At 39.8% G+C, this 20,193-nt stretch overlaps 1 protein-coding gene across 1 annotated transcript in view; it reads left to right on the top strand.

Moving 5' to 3' along the window:
• TNFRSF21 (TNF receptor superfamily member 21) overlaps positions 1 to 19,856 on the top strand; it is an 80,563-nt gene extending 60,707 nt beyond the window's left edge. The window contains exons 5-6 of the mRNA XM_003833192.5: positions 16,161 to 16,389; positions 18,410 to 19,856. Of these exons, the coding sequence (XP_003833240.1) occupies positions 16,161 to 16,389; positions 18,410 to 18,639 (459 nt within the window). The 3' untranslated portion in view covers positions 18,640 to 19,856. The remainder of the gene's footprint in view (positions 1 to 16,160; positions 16,390 to 18,409) is intronic.
• Positions 19,857 to 20,193: the final 337 nt, after the last annotated feature.

The raw sequence follows: 20,193 nt of genomic DNA, 5'->3' as shown, positions 1-20,193 counted from the left end.
GAGAAGGCAATATTAAATTTTTGATTTCACATTTCAACAATATACATCAATGTCTAGCAGCGTTTTGGATTCAGCTCTAACTCTAATTTTAATAGCCAATGAACATGGATTTTTGGCTGCCGGTTCTTATTACAGGTTGAGTATCCTTTATCTGATATGCTTGGGACTGGAAGTGTTTTAGATTTTGGATTTTTTCAGACTTTGGAATATTTGCATATACATAATAAGGTAGTTTGGGGATGGGGCCCAAGTCTAAACATGAAATTCATTTATGTTTCACATATACCTTATATACATAGCCTGAAGGTAATTTTATACAAAATTAGAAAAAGTGTATGCATGAAGCAAAGTTTGTGTTAAGTACTCATGTGTGGAATTTTCCACTTGTGGCATTATGTTGGTGCTCAAAAAGTTTTGGATTTTGAATTTTTGGATTAGGGATGCTCAAGTGGTAATTGCACAGTATATTACTCTCTGTCCATAGTTTATTTCTGAAATTTGTCCCATCTAACAAGTGAATCAGAAGGCAGGGGGCTTAATTGAGACTCCTTATTCTCATCCTGTGATGGGCTTGTACTCCCTGTGTATGGTGGTACTGCTGGGGATTTGGGGCTTTGCCCCAGGAGTTATTGGACTCTTAATGGGTAAAAATGACTATTTTTTTTCAATGGTCAATGTTTTTTCTCTTCATAAGCCTGAAAGTGCCTATGTTATGTTCCACTAAAAGGATTAGCCCTGGTGTGGCTCTTTGTTGCCTCTGTCAAGAACAGCCGGTTCATTATTAACCATGGTGGCCTATTAGCCATTTTTAAATTAAACCCATTCAGAGTCTGACTCTATCTGAGGTATGAGCTGTATTTTTCAGCACCCTCTTCTTTCAAGTTCAATATCTAAACTGAACCCAGCCTTCCAGAATCATAGCTATTCTTCCCTTCTGGGACATGAGCATTTGGAATAAGCAGCAAAACAGTGGGATAATAGTTGTAAGTTATTGCAATTTTGCCAAAGCTATTAAAAAACAAAACACTGCCCTAATACAGCATTCCAGTTTGTATGTTATCTCTTTTCCCATCCTTTTACTTTGATTTTTTTCTCTGTCTTTATTTAAAGAATGTCTCTTATAAGAAGCATATATTTCAGATTTTTTTCTTAAATCTAGTCTGATAGCTTTTGATAATTAGAGAATTTCAGTTTGTTTACATTTTTATGTAATTATATAATTGCTTTTTAAATGTAATTTTTAAAATGTAATTACTCAAAGATTTGGGTTTAAATCTACCATATCTTTGTTTTCAATTTGTCCTGTCCTCTTTTTTTATTTTTTTCTCTCTCCATCTTTTCTTGCTTTCTCTTGGAATAATCAAGTATTTTTTCTTATTCCATTTTTCCTCTGTTAGCTTGTTAATTTCACATTTTTTACTTCACTTTTAAGGGATACCCAAGGGATTACAACACACATGCTTAATTATGAGATATAAGCAATAAATGTGTACTTCTTACCATTTTACAGATACTACAACCTTAGAAGACTTTAATCCTATTTATCCTCCTCTTATACTTTGCTTTTGTTTTCATGAATTTTAATGTTACACTTTTAATACTGCTAAAAGGCAGAGTTATTACAGTTTTACACAGTCAGGAGTCACACAGATTTATCTGCATATTGATCTTTTCCATTCTTAACATTCTTAATACCTTCCTCCTGGAGCTTCAACTTCTACCTGAGATAATTTTTCTTTTGCCTAAAGAATACTTCTCTCTGTAGGTTTCCAGCAGTAAACTCTGTTTTTCTTGGTCTGAAAAGTGCCTATTTATAAATAAATAAATTGCATTATTTCACCTTAGTTTTTGAAGGATAGCTGGAAATAAAATTCTAGCTTGCCAGTTATTTTCCTTTAGTCCTTTAATGCCTGGGTTTAAGTTTCCCCTGCTAACCAGCAAACGAGAGGATGTGATTTTATTTTTAAATCTATATTACATAACACATTTTGTGCACAGTATTATAACAGGCACTTTGGGCAATGCAAAGATGAGTAAGACAAAGTCAATGCCATCAAGGAAGCTTACAGTTGGATGGAAGGAAGAAGTTTACACATACTTATATAATCTGAAGGAGTAAATCCAAGAGGTTGGGAGGAGGAATGTGCTGGATCGCCATCTAACCAGCCAGTAAGGCTCCGATTAGAACATCAGTATGGAGACGTGTGCCGGGTTAAATCCCTGTCCTGGCAACATAGTCATTTTAGGGACCCTGAGTAAATTACTTGGCCTCTCTGCCTCAGTTTCTTCATGAGACAATAGGAACAACATGAGTGCCTGTCCTATGGGTTACTCTGAGAATGAGGTGAGTGTGACCCACTGTAAGCATTTGTCAGATGTTGACTATTAATAGTTGCAATTATTTCCAGGCTCTGGAGGCAAGAGAGATGGAAGAATGTTCCTAACTAGCTAAAACTCATACACATAATGGGTCTTTTAGATGCTGAATACTGAGGGTCACTTAGTGTTGGGTGGGGATGTCCACCCAATTCCAGGACTGCTGAAAGCAGGTGGCCGAGCAGGAAGTGCTATCTGGGTTCAGTGCCCCAGAGCTGGAAATCCCAGCTAACTGTAGCTATGTGTTGCTTACTGCCTGAGCACATGTTCCTAGGCTGGCTGGAATGTTTTCTCTAGCAAGGGAGATAATGGTCTGCTTCCTTAATAGCTGTCAGAGAAACAAAATTGAGCAAGTGAATTTCTGGTTTTCCTTATGATTTTGTTTTCCATGTTTTTTTTTCGCTCCCCCCTTTTATTTTAGCGCCTTTGTATGTGCAGAGAGACTTAACCAGTGCACTTTTCCCCTGCGCCTTGGCTAGGGTGGGAGGAAAGGAGTCTGTTTCTTCTCCATAGGAAACCCTGGGCAAACAATTTCTCTAACTCTGAGATTTTTCCATTTAAAATGGGAATTACAGAACCTGCCCTTCACACTGTGAGTGGTTATCAAAATTAATTTTGATAATCAAATTACTGTGGGCCATACTAGAGTGAGATATTAAAGTGATGCTTTGCAGCTAGGTTCAGAAGTATTATATCTGTGGTTAGAGTTTCAGCATCCCTTCATTGCTTCATGAGAGAAAGGGGTGGAAAAAGAAATTTTATAGATACTTAAAAAATGATGGTATTAAAAACAACCACAACAATTTAAAATAATATAAATTGTTACTTTAGCTGTCTGCTTTGATCAGAGATTCACAAATGTAAAGGACTGATGTTAACTAGGAAGCGGAGTGGAGAATCAACGCTCTACTTCTTATCTCTCCTTCCATAAGATTAAGCAGATTAAAACTACACTATAATTTCACAACCAGTAGACCCACCGCCAATGTTTTGTGGTGGTGGTTGTTGATTTCTATATAATAGAATGATTCTTTGTTAGGATATTTTAGTCCTTTCCAGAACCACATAGGGGACCTATGTCTCAGGAACAGAGCATTTGTGCACTTAGGCACTCTCTCTCTCTCTACTATAGTAGACTCTGTGTTGGATCCTGGATGGCTTTGCTCTGTATAATCAACTCGGAGAATCCCAACAGCTAGAGAAGTACTGGGCCTTCTATTTTGGTGAGAGCAGCACTCCTGCCTCTGCTGCAGAGGGAACTACAGTTACTGATTTTTTGCTTACCAGCTGCAGGATGCAGCTGTCCTTATCTACGGGTCTGACTGAGACCAGCTATTTTCAGAAATTTAATACAGTGAGGACGAGTTGAAGCAAATACCAGCTGTACATTAACTGTTGGCTTTTTGGCTATTCAAATTAGTCTTTGTCATTAATTTTCCAATTTGTCATCTCTTAGAAATTAGGGATTCTTGTCCTAAGACCTGAGGACCTAAGGTAACAGCTAAACTTGCATGTATCTAGCAGCTGCCCTCTGCCGTGTTACTGCAGCATGGAGGGTTATTTAAGGTCAAGTTACTTAATTCATGGGGTGTGACTGCGGGCTCTGGGGAACTTCTGGGGTGGTGAGGAGAAGAAGACATTATAAAGGGATTGCTGACACACATAGAACCAGGAACATTTAGTGATGCTTGTGTTTAAAGTTGTCATTGTGCACAAAGGAGCAATGTTTATAAATAGGCTTTAGATTTTTAATGACATTTCAGGCTGTTCTATTTATTATCATGGTCCAAAGTTTCATTCAGTTAGTTGACAACCTTTTGTCAAACACCAGCTGTGAGCCTGGTACTGGGTAAAGAAGAAAAGTGGTCAATGCCTTTCAATAACTCACTTGTGGTGATGGAGACACATGTGCAAATAATTATAATTCAGTGGGATAAGCAAATGTTATAATAGAAGTGTGCATGAGGAATTATAAGCATCAGGGTGAAGAAGTACTCAACCTGCCAAAAAAATACATAGAAAGCTAGAGCAGATATATATTTGTCCATTTGAAAGTCACTTAAAAAAATCAGACTAGTTTTTTTTCAAGACTATGTTTTGGTCTTCTTTCCTGAAACTTTCACATTTGGTTTCTGCCTAGGAAGCCCCACCTGCTTTTTCATATTAAGGGCTTCTCAAATCTTTGACTCTGCAAAGAACGTCTGTTTTACTTACATCCTTGTTTTGCTCAGTAGCAAGCTTTTTAGAAACCCTTAACTGTTCTGTAATATTTAAGGTATAGAAATAAGGTTTTAATATCCCATTTCATGTCACGTGCTAGATATTGAACTTTGAATCTCCAGGAACTACTAGAAGGAACTGACAAATTCAAGAATTTGACTTTGTCTCTCTGAACTGGGTTTGAATTTTGCTTTTGCCACTCACTATGTGACCTTGGGCAAGTCCTGTACAGTCTCCAAGCTTTGTAAGTGCTTTGTAAAGATCTTGCTGAGAAATAGAGGTGAGTGTAAATGCCCAGTCCTGCACTTGACATAGAGCAGGGGGCTCAGTAAATCTTAGCAACTATTTTCTGTGTTGGAATTTGAATTCTACATTGTCCTTTTTTTGACTTGACAGCAAATGCATTATGTTTTCAGTAAATGCACATTAAGTTGAAATCAGCATTTGCTAAATATCTGTTGTGTCCCAAACACTGTCTGGGTGCTCTATAGCTGGTTTATTTAGCAAGCTTCATGGTCCTGAGAAGTATAGGTGGGTATATTCTAATTAAGATAGTGATATGGTTTGGGTCTGTGTCCCTGCCCAAACCTCATGTTGAATTGTAATTCCCAATGTTGGAGGTGGGGCCTGGTGGGAGGTGACTAGATCATGTGGGCAGATTTCCTGCTTTGGCGCTGTTCTTGCAATAGAGTTCTCACGAGATCTGATTGTGTGAAAGCATGTGGCACCTCCCCCTGTCACCACTGCTCTGACCATGTAAGACATGCCTGCTTCCCCTTTGCCTTCTGCCATGATTATAAGTTTCCTGAGGCCTCCCCAGTCATGCTTCCTATACAGCTTGCAGAACCGTGAGCATATGAAACCTCATTTCTTTATAAATTATCCAACTTCAGGTATTTCTTTATAGCAGTATGAAAACTGACTAATACAGATATATTACTATATTTCATTGAATCCCATGTCAATTGTAAGATATACCATTGTCATTATGTATTACTGAGAAAGAAATAAAATACTGTTAATTATAATTGTAAGAGACACCCCTATTTCAGAGATGTTAAAATGTGAAAAAAATATGCATCATAGAATTTTAATAAATATAGTAGTTGAGCTTGCTGTATGCAGATCGTAAGGAGAAAAGTCTAGGAAACAGATTCTTGGGGTCTTTATATTAATGTACACTCCCTCCCCAACACACACACACACACACACACACACACACACTTCTTCTTAGTATTGCCTTTAAGGTTGAGATAATTCAACACAGACAATTTATTTAATAGATTATCAGAGCACCCATTATGTATTGAGCCCTGTACCAGGCACTGAGATACTAAATGAAACAAAACAAAACACAAAGCAGAATCATCCCTTAGGATGCTGACAGTTTTATAGGAGGGATAGATATGTGAGCCAGACTTGAGAATATATTCTGTGAAGCTGCTATACAGAGGGATGGAAGTGGGCTTTAATTTTTTTCTGAGACAGAGTGTCTCACCATTCAGAAAAGGCTGGGTCTGTTAGTGGATGACATTTCCCACCCCTTTAATCTACACCCTTACTGGCTTTCTCAAAAAGTGCATTGGGAGGAAATCAGAATCAATACTGTGAAAAGAAGCTTATTTTCTCCATCAATTACCAGTGCAGGAGAGCACATTTTCAGTTTTTCTTTTTAAAGCCAAAACACCGATTTGGATAAAGTTGAATAGCTTCCAGCTTTGGCCTAGCTTCTCCACTCTGTGTTTCTGAAAGTGTCCCTTATTCTGTTATAACCCAAGTGTCAATAACAGGTACACTTGCTGATGAGGAATTGCATCATGGTCAGCAGTAGGTTTTATTTTATATCAGTTAATTTCGAGGTTTTCATCACTTATTTTTCGCCATTTCCTTGGGAGAGACTAATGTCATTCCTGGTTTTTTAATAAACAATTGCCACAGAGGAAACTTTGATTGATCTACAGTTGGACTTTCACAGGACAGGCTGAAATTAAATGCCCAACAACTAAAATGACTTATCACCAAAAAAGTACTAGAAAAAAAACTTGGGGGAAATGTTTTGTTTTTATAATCACAACAGTAGAGAATAACATAAAGCACAGAAGCCGTACAAGAACAATGCAACTACTTAACAATAAATACACAAGCCAGAAAACACCGTATACAAATCAAAAGACAAAATAATCACAGGTTGAAATTGTTTGAAACATAGGGTTCAGTTTCTTGAAAAATAAGGAGTTTTTACAAATTAAGAAAAAAATGTGCAGTCTTGTGAACAAGACAGTTCACAGAGAAGGAAATACTGAAGCCTTTTTTTTTTTTTTTTGAGACGGAGTCTTGCTGTGTCTCCCAGGCTGGCATGCAGTGGCGCCATCTCAGGTCACTGCAAGCTCCGCCTCCCGGGTTCACGCCATTCTCCTGCCTCTGCCTCCCGAGTAGCTGGGAATACAGGTGCCCGCCACCACGCCTGGCTAATTTTTTTTGTATTTTTTAGTAGAGATGGGGTTTCACCGTGTTAGCCAGGATGGTCTCTATCTCCTGACCTTGTGATCCGCCCGCCTTGGCCTCCCAAAGTGCTGGGATTACAGGTGTGAGCCACCGCGCCCAGCCTGAAGACTTTTTAAATATGCAGATTTTTAACCTCTCAGGCTGGCATGGAGACCTATAATTCCACATCTAGGAAGATATCTTACACATGTTCACATGCATTCAGAATGATGCAAGTACACATATATTCATTGTAGTGTCATGTGTAATAGCAAAAGAGTGAGGAGATCTACAAATGCCCTTCACTAGAGGACTGGTTATGTAAGTTATTGAACATCCGTACAATGGAACAGCATGCACTTGTCAGAAGAAGTGAGTCAGCTCTTCATGTGCTAACCTCAAGAAGGGTTAAACGAAAAAAGGCCAGGTGAAGAATAGTACGTAGGATGGGGCACAGTGGCTCACGCCTATAATCCCAGCACTTTGGGAGGCCAAGGTGGGCAGATCACTTGAAGTCAGGAGTTTGAGAACAGCCTGGCCAACATGGTGAAACCCCATCTCTACTAAAAATACAAAAATCATCTGGGCCTGGTGGTGCATGCCTGTAATCCCAGCTAGTCAGGAGGCTGAGGCACGAAAATCAATTGAATACGGGATATGGAGGCTGCAGTGAGCCGAGATTGCACCACTGCACTCCAGCCTGGGAGACACGAAAGAAACAAAACAAAAAAAACAACAGTATGTACATTGTGCCACCATATTGCAAATATATATACATATATATATACACACACACAGTATATACATAGATGTTAAAAATTGTTTTAAAAAATAAGGGGGGTGGAGAACATATATACTTATTTATTGGTATAAGTGTAGACTGTCTCTATCTCTGGAAGAGTATATTGTGACTTGGTAACAGTAGTTACCACCACGGAGGGAAACTGAGTTGCCGAGACTTGGAAGTCAGAGGTTAAAATCAAAGGTTAACTTAGACTTGTAGACCATATGCATTGTAATTCTAATGGCATGAATCTAATTAATGGACTTATTATGCAATGCTAATTTAATCAGATTTGATGAGTTCAAAAAGCCCGAGTCATAAAGATGAACTTAAGCCTTCTTCAAGGTCTTGAGTTTCCTATGAAATTACTTTCCATCCTCCACAGTGTCTTATGGCAAGCTTTAAAAAGGTTTGCGAAACTTTTTCTCATGGATAGAATTATCGAAAGGCTTTTTTGTGGGAAAGATTTTCCAATAGAAGTTTAGGGAAACCTAAGGAATTTCCAACGGAGCATGATCTCCTCATGTCCCGATGGTGCTGAGCTCTTAAAAGTCTTGGCAATATATTCAAACGTGAGTGGGCTCCAGCTCTGAACCAAGAGAATCCACTTATTCACTGTCCTCACTTCCTCTTTTTGAGAAAGCTAATCAGTGAGTCAGCTCAGGGCTGCAACACCACTACCGTTGATGTCAGCAGCCTGGACAGCCTGCAGACACCCGTGCCGGCAGCAGGGCGGGGCTGCCCCCCCCTTTTCCCTCCCTCCGGAGCCAGCTGGTTCTTACCAGCTTTGGCAGCTTTGTGCAGCACTATTTGTTGTGGCTTTTCTCCTGTACATACAGCAAAGGCACAGCTCTCTTGCTTAGGGCAAGGATTGGCTATTGACACTTTGACTTAAATGGCGGTGGATTTATAGACTTTGGGGCTCAATTTTGAAATTAACTCTTAGAAATGATGAGAATTCTAAGACGAGGTATATACAGAAAATTATAGTCAACTACCTTGATTTGAGTTTGGGGTATTTAAGCGAGAAACCCACCGTGACCAGCTAACCTAGTCTAACTTCATAGGCCTTAAGTAAGGTTGCAGTTGAAACAAAACCTTTTCATTATTCTGTGCTTGAACAGATCTGGGGTGAGTGGGAGTGTTTTTTAAAATAATTCCCCAGTGGTTTTGGCATTTTTTTGGCCAGGTTAATCCTGAGATTCCCCTGATGGTGGGTGAGTTTGTTCTGCAGGCTCTGCATTGGCTCCCAGCTTAAGGTTCACTCACCTATGCCATCTCTGTGGTCTGGCTTGGGGGTTCCCAAGGAAGCTGAGCAGAACATCTTGGTGTTGTGCTCCTGTTCCTTCTTCCATCCCATGACATCCAGTGATCCCAGGGAGCTCTAGACAGCAGATGGCCCTCGCCGTCCACTTGGCAATTGACAATTTAGATATAAGGGTTGGTGCTGTTCCCTACTTATGCAATGGAAGCACCTCCTTGCTTCACGTACTAAAGTCTGGGCTGTGCAGGAGAAGAAGAAAGAAGGAAAGAAAACAAGAGGTTTTAACTCAACAATTAGAAGCCCAGGAAAAGTTTGGGGAATTTTTCTCTTAAAGTTACTTGACTCTTGGCCCTTCTCTTTAATTTTTTAAAATAACGTTTTAAGAGAAGACTTACGAAGCAAAGAAAATTTGGAAGCACATTACAACAAATAATAAATCTACCATCTAGATTCAATCGTTATTCAGATTTTGGCATATTTGCTTTATCTAGGTATGTATACGTTTCCAGTCCATATTCCCATTTCGAAGACTTTCTCTAAATTTCTTATAACTGATAATCCTTCTTTCAAGCATTTAGAAATCAGCATTTTTCCATTTGCCTCTTAAGATTTTTGTTTGCAAAAAAAATTTGGGTACATTTGGGTTCTACTTGCCAAGACCCCTTACTCTGGATTGAATTGAGCAAGAATTCACACTCAGAAGAATAATTTTAAAATCATTGTCTCTCATCATCTGAAACTTTTTTTTAGGGTGATGTATTTGTTTTTATTTTTTAAGGGAGAAATCATTATATACAAGTATTTTACAGTGTCCGAACTTAGGAATTGAATAGATTCAGATAAATTGTTTTGTGATCAGGCTGGTAACCTCATTATATGAACCCTCATTTATATCTGAAATCCTGGAACCACATAGATTTGAATAAGAAAGCATTTCTTATTATCTGAATTCCTCTTCTCTAAAGACCACATAGATTCAGATATCAAGAAATACTTTTCTGGCAAAGAAAATATGCCTTTTTTTCCTCCCAGAGCCCAATCTTATATGCCTGTATAGGCCTATAGAAGGTCTTGAAATCTAATTTGATTTTGATTATGTGGGCAGCTAGGAGAGCAGGGGAAACAGGCTTGAGATAATATCATAATTCTTAAATAGTTGTAATTTTATATTTATTCACGACTAGAATTCCTTTGAGATAAACCTTTAGTAGAAATTGAATTTGTTTGTTTGTTTTCTTAACCAGCCACTTGTCTGTTGGGATCTGAAATATTTTCAATAGAAAACAAAGTTATTGGCTACAGTTGAGGTATCTGGTATTTACAGAATCTCTCATATTTATCTTAGCGCAGTCATCCAGCTGGAGTGTAAGTCTGCCATTGAGTCCCAGGTACTTGCAGATCTCAACCTCTACCCACTTCACTCTAGCGGAGGGGCTTGGGCAATGCCCTGTGGTCATGTGATCACTTGTAATCAGTTTACAGGATTTGTCAATTTTCTCTAAATGCTGTGGGGTCCAGACAGGGAAGTGACATGGCGGCAAAGAGGGTAACTTTGAAACTAGACAGACCTGGTCTTGAATCCTGGTTCTATGGCTTGGGGCAAGTTATTATCTCTTAGAGCCTCAGTTTCCTCATCTGTAAAATGGGGCTGATACAACTTCCTTAGCAGCAAACGAATCACAGATATTTTCTGCTGAATCACCTAGCACAGTATTGGCAATGGCTTATTTCTTCAGGTCTCTTTTTGTTACCTCATATGGAAAAGCAGTAAGTTTCAGTTAGATTTAGCAAATGGGCTTTTAAAAACCATTATTAAAGTGAGAGATTTTCACAAATGTAACATAGAACTCTTCCTTCTTTCTAAGTGTTGAATGAGGTCTGGAGGGAAAATTAAATCAAAACAGCGACTTTACTGTAAGGAGCTTTCTGCTGGGGACTATCAGGCATATCTAGTTATATTAGGGAAAAGGGGCCTGGTGGTATTGAACTGGGTAGTGTCAGGAGCCAAGGGGTTAAATGGAACCATTTTAGCAGGCTGGCAAAGAGCATCCAGGCTGGGCAATTAATGCTTCATTTCAGGGGGTCGCTGATGCATCAAAGTCATTAATTAGTTTTATGAAAACAGATTGTGCAACCACAGGGAGATTGTAATTGGGTAGTAATTGAAAATAACTTTGTGGTAAACTTTCGTTGAGCAGGTAGTTCATTTGGGGGTAACTTGGAAGGGGAAAGAGAATTGGAGTGGGGGATTAGGGCATGAGGAGAATGAAATAGCAACAGTAAGACAAGCAATAAATAAGACATAATTTGAATGAAAGGAACACAGAAGTGACCTGGTCTAACCTATTTAGGTTAGAAGTGAGACCACAGGTCTGATGAGGGAAGTGGTTTTCCTAGTGCCACACAGCTAGTCAGTGTTATGTCTTCTCTCTTTTCTTGCAATGCTTTTTCCAGGATTTTCATGACTTTGATTTTTAGGAGCTGACTATGGGGAACATGAAGTACATGCCACACAGATGGCAGTTGAGGCTGGAGTTCTCACCTATTCCTGCTCTCAGAGTCTACTCAGGAATGCTGCCAGATCTTGCTGCCTCGAAATCTTATTTATCTACCACCCTTGTCATGAATAAAACTTGGAAGGATTTTCCTTTACCATCCATGGCTCTGCCATCCCCGGGGCTAGGGGAATACTGCAACCTCCACCAGTGTGTCATCTCAGGAAAGGTCAGTCAACAGGGAAGTGATTTTTCAGTTTGATATTAGAAGTGGAGAATTATTTTTGAGCTTCAGTTTCCTTTTTTTTTTTTTTTTTTTTTTGAGATGGAGTCTTGCTCTGTTGCCCAGGCTGGAGTGCAGGGGCGTGATCTCGCCTCACTGCAACCTCCGCCTCCCCAGTTCAAGCGATCCTCCTGCCTCAGCCTCCTGAGCAGCTGGGATTACAGGCATGTGCCACCATGGCCGGCTAATTTTTGTAGTTTTAGTAGAGACAGGGTTTCGCTATGTTGACCAGGCTGGTCTTGAACTCCTGACCTACAGTGATCTGCCCATTTGGCCTCCCAAAGTGTTGGGATTACAGGTGTAAGCCACTGTGCCCAGCCTCAGTTTCCCATTTTGATTTGGTTAAGCACCCAGAGTGGGTACTTCAGTTTTTTAGAAGTCTGGTTGGTGCAGGAATGTAGGGTTGGCAAGGACACAGCTGGAAATGGGGAAAGACAATGATGACAGTCGTGTCGTGGTTCATTGTGGTACAATCCAGATACAAGTTAAATCATTATTCTCATAAACACTGCTACCAAACTCAGTAGCCCAGAGATGTTCAGATTCCCAAAGCAGTAGTCTGTTTACCTAATCCATTTGGATGGTTCCTTGTACTCAGTGGTAGAGGTGCTCGGAAAGGAAAATTGTTAGGTCAGCAGCAGAGCTTTAGGTGTGACTCAGCCTTGAGTGAGTTGAACCATTTATCTTTCTTCCCTTATCAGTTTGGACTAATAAGTACCTGGAAGGACTAAGTGTGTTTGCATGGAAACTAATCAGAAGGACATTTGGAACTTGTTTGGCTGAAAGAAATGCCATGCTGTTGAAGTTCACAAAATAGAATTGATCTCTTTTGGGCTGCTTTGGGAGCCCCCTACCATTTTGGTCTATTTACTGTCCCCACCTCATTTCTCACATGAGTCTTCCAAGTTAGGATTATGTCATGGCAGTAGGCAAAAAGAACTGTAGTTTTCAAGTTTCTCCAAAGGAGCTTCAAATAAGTGACAGATACATTGCCTTTACAGGCCGCATTTTCTTAATATCTGCCTTATTGAAATAAGTTGGGACATGTATGAATGCCGTGTCCACAAACATTTCACAAAAGTATAGAGAGGAGCTCAGCCACGTTGATAATCTTCCTGTTACCCTGTTTCTTGGCTACCCATATAAATAAGAGCTGCTGCAGCCACAACATTTTCAAGGTAGCAGAAGGAAAATATACTTATCGGTAGTGACGGCTTTTAAAAACAACATTTATTGATTTTCTAGCTGTAAAAGTTAATATATCTTTTTTTCTTTCTATTTTTTGAGACAGAGTCTCACTCTGTCGTCCAGGCTGGAGGGCAGTGGCACGATCTTGGCTCACTGCAACCTCCACCTCCCTGGTTCAAGCGATTCTCCTGCCTCAGACTCCCAAGTAGTTGGGATTACAGGCGCCTGCCACCACGCCTGGCTCATTTTTGTATTTTTAGTGGAGACAGGGTTTCACCATGTTGCCCAGGCTTGTCTTGAACTCCTGACCTCAAGTGACCCACCCACCTCGGCCTCCCAAAGTGCTAGTATTATAGGTCAACTGGTTATGGTCAACTGAAATGGGAGGATGTATGTATAAAATATTAAATGGAACAAAAAAAAATAGGTGTGAGTCACCGTGCCCAGCCTAATATATCTTTACAGAGAATTTGGAAAGCTCAAAGAACCTTAGGAAATAAATTATTTTATTTTATGAGTATCTTGGTAAGTTTATGCTCAAAGTTTTAATAAGAGGATCCTCTTCTCTGGAAATATGGCTTTCTTGTTTAGAGTATTTGTTTTCTCTTTAGTATCTAAATCTTATTGTAGGTGTTCTTCATTGGCTATAAACTCAGAATGCTGAACCATGAACTTTCTTTTGGGAAAAAGTGAAAACAACTTTAGGTGAAGTCAAAATGCAACCAGCTACGGTTGCACAAAGTAAGAGATACTTATAGTTAGTAACTGAGTAGATTTTCCAGAAAGATGATTTTTAAATGGTCTCTGGCTTTAGTGATGCTTGTTAGCTCTGCTGTGATGCTAATCCCATTTGTAGGGGCATTTTCATATTCACCTGACTCATTGTTAATTACAGGAGAGCATCAGTTCAGCATTCTGTCTTTCCAATTATGTTGGAAATCATGTGCTTAAGTTTTACTAATAGGACCTTTTGGTGAAATCGGGGGGAAAATTAAACATTTCAAGTTTTCAAATGAATTTAGGAAACAGGTGGGTGGACTTTTTGCTCATTGGCATGTGATTTGTGGGTGGAAATTTCCTTTTAAGCAAGAACAGTGTACTATATTGACTGACCATGTCTTCCAATGTATTGTCCCTGAGAACCAGGATGTAGACAAGTGTTCTTAGTCTAACTGAGTGAATTAAAAAAGTGTGTTGGCGTGAATGGCCATGTGCATTTTCAAGGAGGAGGGGCACGCGCCAGGGCCTATGGAATTAACATTTTACAAGCATGTACGTAACATTTGTCTGTAGGTCAGAAAGGGACTGCTAGGTATGCATGTTTCCCAAGTCTGAAACTTGCCCTGGAAGCAGCAGCAGGGTGTGGGTGGTGGTTCAGAGGAAAAACGCTGTTGGAACATTAGACATGTGCAGTAATCAGTTATCTTCACAATCTGCAATCAGTTGCAAGAATTTCTCAGGCCTTAAAATTTGTAAAAGAAGCAGTTGTGTTTGCTTTGTGCCTTATATAACTATCCCATGTAATACTTTGAAATATCAATATCTTCGTTGAAAAGCTTGAAAACATTTTACTTGAAGTGTGTGAGTGAAGGGATGAGGATTCTAAGGAGTGGTGATTAACAGCTTGGGGAGAGTGCCCATCATTCCCTGAACCCTGCTCTGTGTGATCTGGCCAGCTGGCTCCCAGGTTTTTTTATCCATGCCGGAAGAGCCAATAAAAAGATAAAGTCAATTACTAGGAGAGGCCACAAGTGCCTGCCAGAGTTCTGATGTATTTTCTCAAATGAAAGGGCCAAATAGAGATGTCAAGCAGGCCTGAGTTGAGCACTGGCTTTCTCCCAGTAGCTGTGTGCCCTCTTTGGGCCGCAGTCATTTTACTGGTAAAATGAGGTCACATCACCTATCACTTCCCCCTCTCTCCACTGCACACCCCCAGTACAAGCCACAGTCATACTGTATGTAGCCACTGTAGGAGCATCCTAACTGCTCTCCCTGCTTTGATTCTTGCCTCCCTAAAATCCATTCTCCACCCACCAGCCAGAGTGGTGGTGAAGCTCACCATCTTTATCTGAAACCATCTTGTGTGTTTGTTATTGTCTCTCTGACCTCCCCACTCCAGAATGCAATCTTCACAGTCTCTGTTCTATCCTTTGGTCATTACTCTCCTCCCAGCCACTGACACCTCTCCTTTTCTCCTGTTCTCATTCTTAATTTTAGCAGTTTTTTTCCTGAGCTAGTTTGAAATGGGAGTCAGAAAACCTGGGGTCTAGTTTTAGTTCTGTGACTTCCCTGTTGGCCCTTAGTTAAGAAAGTCACTTCACTTCTCCAGGCCCCAGTTTCCTTCCCTGTGAAGCTGAGTGTAAGAGTCAGCAAGCGCTGCAGTAACAAAGGACCGCAGACTGCATGGCTTAAACAACAGAAATTGGTCTTCTCACAATTCTGGAGCCTCAGAAGGCCAAGACCAAGGTGTCTTCTGAGGTCTCTCTCTTGGCTTGCAGATGGCTGCCTTCTCACCATGTCTTCACTGTGTCTTCCCTCTGTGTGCGTCTGTGTCCTCATCTCTTCTTTTTATTAAAGACACCAGTTATATCGGAGTGTAGCCAACCCTAAAGACCTCATGTTACTGTAATTACCTCTTTAAAGGCCCTCTCTCACAGTAGTCTCATTCTGAAGTACTGGGGGTCAGGGCTTCAACACGGAGGTGGCATAATTCGTTCAGCTCATAATACTAAATTATATCTAAGACTCCTTTCAGCTCTACAAAATTATATTTTAAATCGGGGATCTTTCTCCTTACACCCATGTTCCCTTCTACTCCCCTGAGATAATAGCTTGGTTCATATGCCTCCCCGTTTTTAGTACTCATGCATGTCCTCACTGTATTTTTGAAGGGTTTAAAAGTCTGTGTATGTGTCTAGCAATCATATAAATAAGTTAAGGTCAACTGAAGTGAGAGGATGTATATATAAAATATTAAATGGAACAAAAAAAATAGCCTCTGAGGAGGGATTTTAATTTTACTTTTTTTTTTCTATATATAATTAAAAAAAATTTTCCCTCCTACAGCTGGAAACTGACAAACTAGCTCTCCCGATGAGCCCCAGCCCACTTAGCCCGAGCCCCATCCCCAGCCCCAACGCGAAACTTGAGAATTCCGCTCTCCTGACGGTGGAGCCTTCCCCACAGGACAAGAACAAGGGCTTCTTCGTGGATGAGTCGGAGCCCCTTCTCCGCTGTGACTCTACATCCAGCGGCTCCTCCGCGCTGAGCAGGAACGGTTCCTTTATTACCAAAGGTACGGGCATCGCAGCAGACCTCACACACGCACTTAAACCCCCCAAAGAGCCCCTGGGATTCGTCCCTACGATTCGTCCCAGTCGTAGCTGAGAGTTGAGTCATCTGAATTACCTGCCCAGGAAGACCAGTCCAAAACTTCAAGATACGCTGGCCCGAGAGTAACCTCGCCATTGGCTGGCGAAGACACGCCTCCAAAATCTTTGCAGCTCACACTGCCCGGTGGAGAGCTATCGGCCACCCTTTATCCTCATGATGCTATCAAATGTGTGTTTCGGGGAAGGCCTGATAAAATGTAGTCTGGCAAGATTTTTGAAAATTATTTACCAAGCTTGCCGTATCCAAAGATTTAAAGTTGAACTTATCTTGAGAGTCAGAAGTACAGGTTTTAGGCCGTGCGCAGCAGCTCACGCCTGTAATCCGAGCACTTTGGAAGGCCGAGGTGGGCGGATCACTTGAAGCCAGGAGTTAGAGATGAGCCTGGCCAACATGGTGAAACCCCATCTCTACTAAAAAAAAAGAAAAATTAGCCCGCTGTAGTTCCAGCTACTCAGAGGCTGAGGCAAAAGAATCACTTGAACCTGAGACGCGGAGGTTGCAGTGAGCTGAGATTGTGCCACTGTACTCCAGACTGGGTGACAAGAGCAAAACTTTGTCTCAAAAAAAAGAAAACTACAGGTTTTAGTGACTTAAAAATACCCTAAAGTTCACTTTGTTAAACTACATTGCAAATACCAATATTTTAAACATTATGGATTGGTAGTTTTGGCAAAGAATTTGCAACTTTTAATTTTTAATATCAGGGTAGGGAATTAGCATACACTATTTATGACAGTTTTTAAAGAAATTTTCTAGTTTGGGGTAATTCCAGTTATATTTTAGTGAAAGGGTTATATTTGATTATTTTATGTATTTATAAAATGTTATATTTACATATTTATAATTTGTATACTTTATATATTTATATTAATCTATTTTACATTTACATAAAATATTTATATTTTAGTTTATATTTTATGTTATATAATATATTTTATAAAAAGTGCTTTATAATAGTAATAAAAGTTATAGTTCCTCATCCCAATGTAAGGTATGACCTGAGAAGAAATCATATTTTCTTATTTATGTGCTTTTACTCTCTCAGCAGTTTAGTTCTAAAATATTACAATGTAATCAGAAAGTCACATAAGTAGACTAGATTGTCTTGGAATTTTTGATCATTTGGATCATTTGGATCACTTGATCATTTGGATCAAGTGATTCTTTTGCCTCAGCCTCTGAGTAGCTGGAACTACAGCGGGCTAATTTTTCTTTTTTTTAGTAGAGATGGGGTTTCACCATGTTGGCCAGGCTCATCTCTAACTCCTGGCTTCAAGTGATCCGCCCACCTCGGCCTTCCAAAGTGCTCGGATTACAGGCGTGAGCTGCTGCGCATGGCCTAAAACCTGTACTTCTGACTCTCAAGATAAGTTCAACTTTAAATCTTTGGATACGGCAAGCTTGGTAAATAATTTTCAAAAATCTTGCCAGACTACATTTTATCAGGCCTTCCCCGAAACACACATTTGATAGCATCATGAGGATAAAGGTATATCTTAGTTTAGTAAACACATTTCAGATAGGGAAAGCAGTAAAGGTTTTTTAGTTTTTTGTTTTTGTTTCTTTGGTTTCTTTAAGTATCTCACCATTCACCTTCTGAATTCTAAAATAATTTAGAAGTTACTTAAGTCTAGGCAAATGTCACATTAATGATACCTCAGCAAGCCATTCAAGCAAGACCTTGTCTGATCTCTACCAGGCAAATCTTGTTTGCTATCTTACACTTGCAACACAAGTAAAAACTCTTGTGTTGTTTCGAATGTGCCAGAGGATCACTCACTCTCTCACTGTAATGGAGGATGGAGAATAATAGGCTGGGGGGGACATAGATGTCTCTCTCTCTAGGACCCTGCTCTCCTTCCTCCAGGCCTTGCCAGTACAGTCACCTTACAGCTCTCTTTGCTTCCCTCTCTTCTCTGCAGAAAAGAAGGACACAGTGTTGCGGCAGGTACGCCTGGACCCCTGTGACTTGCAGCCTATCTTTGATGACATGCTCCACTTTCTAAATCCTGAGGAGCTGCGGGTGATTGAAGAGATTCCCCAGGCTGAGGACAAACTAGACCGGCTATTCGAAATTATTGGAGTCAAGAGCCAGGAAGCCAGCCAGACCCTCCTGGACTCTGTTTATAGCCATCTTCCTGACCTGCTGTAGAACATAGGGATACTGCATTCTGGAAATTACTCAATTTAGTGGCAGGGTGGTTTTTTAATTTTCTTCTGTTTCTGATTTTTGTTGTTTGGGGTGTGTGTGTGTGTGTGTGTGTGTGTGTGTGTGTGTGTGTTTAACAGAGTATATGGCCAGTGCTTGAGTTCTTTCTCTCTCTCTCTTTTTGTTTTAAATAACTCTTCTGGGAAGTTGGTTTATAAGCCTTTGCAAGGTGTAACTGTTGTGAAATACCCACCACTAAAGTTTTTTAAGTTCCATATTTTCTCCATTTTGCCTTCTTATGTATTTTCAAGATTATTCTGTGCACTTTAAATTTACTTAACTTACCATAAATGCAGTGTGACTTTTCCCACACACTGGATTGTGAGGCTCTTAACTTCTTAAAAGTATAATGGCATCTTGTGAATCCTATAAGCAGTCTTTATGTCTCTTAACATTCACACCTACTTTTTAAAAACAAATATTATTACTATTTTTATTATTGTTTGTCCTTTATAAATTTTCTTAAAGATTAAGAAAATTTAAGACCCCATTGAGTTACTGTAATGCAATTCAACTTTGAGTTATCTTTTAAATATGTCTTGTATAGTTCATATTCATGGCTGAAACTTGACCACACTATTGCTGATTGTATGGTTTTCACCTGGACACCGTGTAGAATGCTTGATTACTTGTACTCTTCTTATGCTAATATGCTCTGGGCTGGAGAAATGAAATCCTCAAGCCATCAGGATTTGCTATTTAAGTGGCTTGACAACTGGGCCACCAAAGAACTTGAACTTCACCTTTTAGGATTTGAGCTGTTCTGGAACACATTGCTGCACTTTGGAAAGTCAAAATCAAGTGCCAGTGGCGCCCTTTCCATAGAGAATTTGCCCAGCTTTGCTTTAAAAGATGTCTTGTTTTTTATATACACATGATCAATAGGTCCAATCTGCTCTCAAGGCCTTGGTCCTGGTGGGATTCCTTCACCAATTACTTTAATTAAAAATGGCTGCAACTGTAAGAACCCTTGTCTGATATATTTGCAACTATGCTCCCATTTACAAATGTACCTTCTAATGCTCAGTTGCCAGGTTCCAATGCAAAGGTGGCATGGACTCCCTTTGTGTGGGTGGGGTTTGTGGGTAGTGGTGAAGGACCGATATCAGAAAAATGCCTTCAAGTGTACTAATTTATTAATAAACATTAGGTGTTTGTTACTTAAGTAGTCCGAGTATATTTAATCGTTGAATTTCTTGCTTTGTACATGTCCTCTAGTTGTGACTCTTTGATTAGTCTTTTGCAAAAGTATGTGTGCTCTAAAAACCTCAGCTATTCTAATCTGTAAATCGTGGAAATTAGCAAAGATTTCAGGCAGGGCATCCACTTCCATTTTCTCACTGAAAGAGGAACTTAAAATTGCTAAGGTCTGGTTGTTGGAATTCTGTAGAGCCACAGTTCCCAAGCAAAGGGAGACATGCAATGAATATGATATGATATATGATATGCTATAATGTATTCTACAATTCTATAGATTTGTGTTTGGAAAGGTACCTG

This window comes from Pan paniscus, chromosome 5 (genome assembly GCF_029289425.2).
Source record: "Pan paniscus chromosome 5, NHGRI_mPanPan1-v2.0_pri, whole genome shotgun sequence".
Classification (NCBI taxonomy): Eukaryota; Metazoa; Chordata; class Mammalia; order Primates; family Hominidae; genus Pan; species Pan paniscus.
The sequence above is the reverse complement of the archived record's forward strand: the minus strand, read 5'-3'. Positions and strand labels throughout refer to the sequence as shown.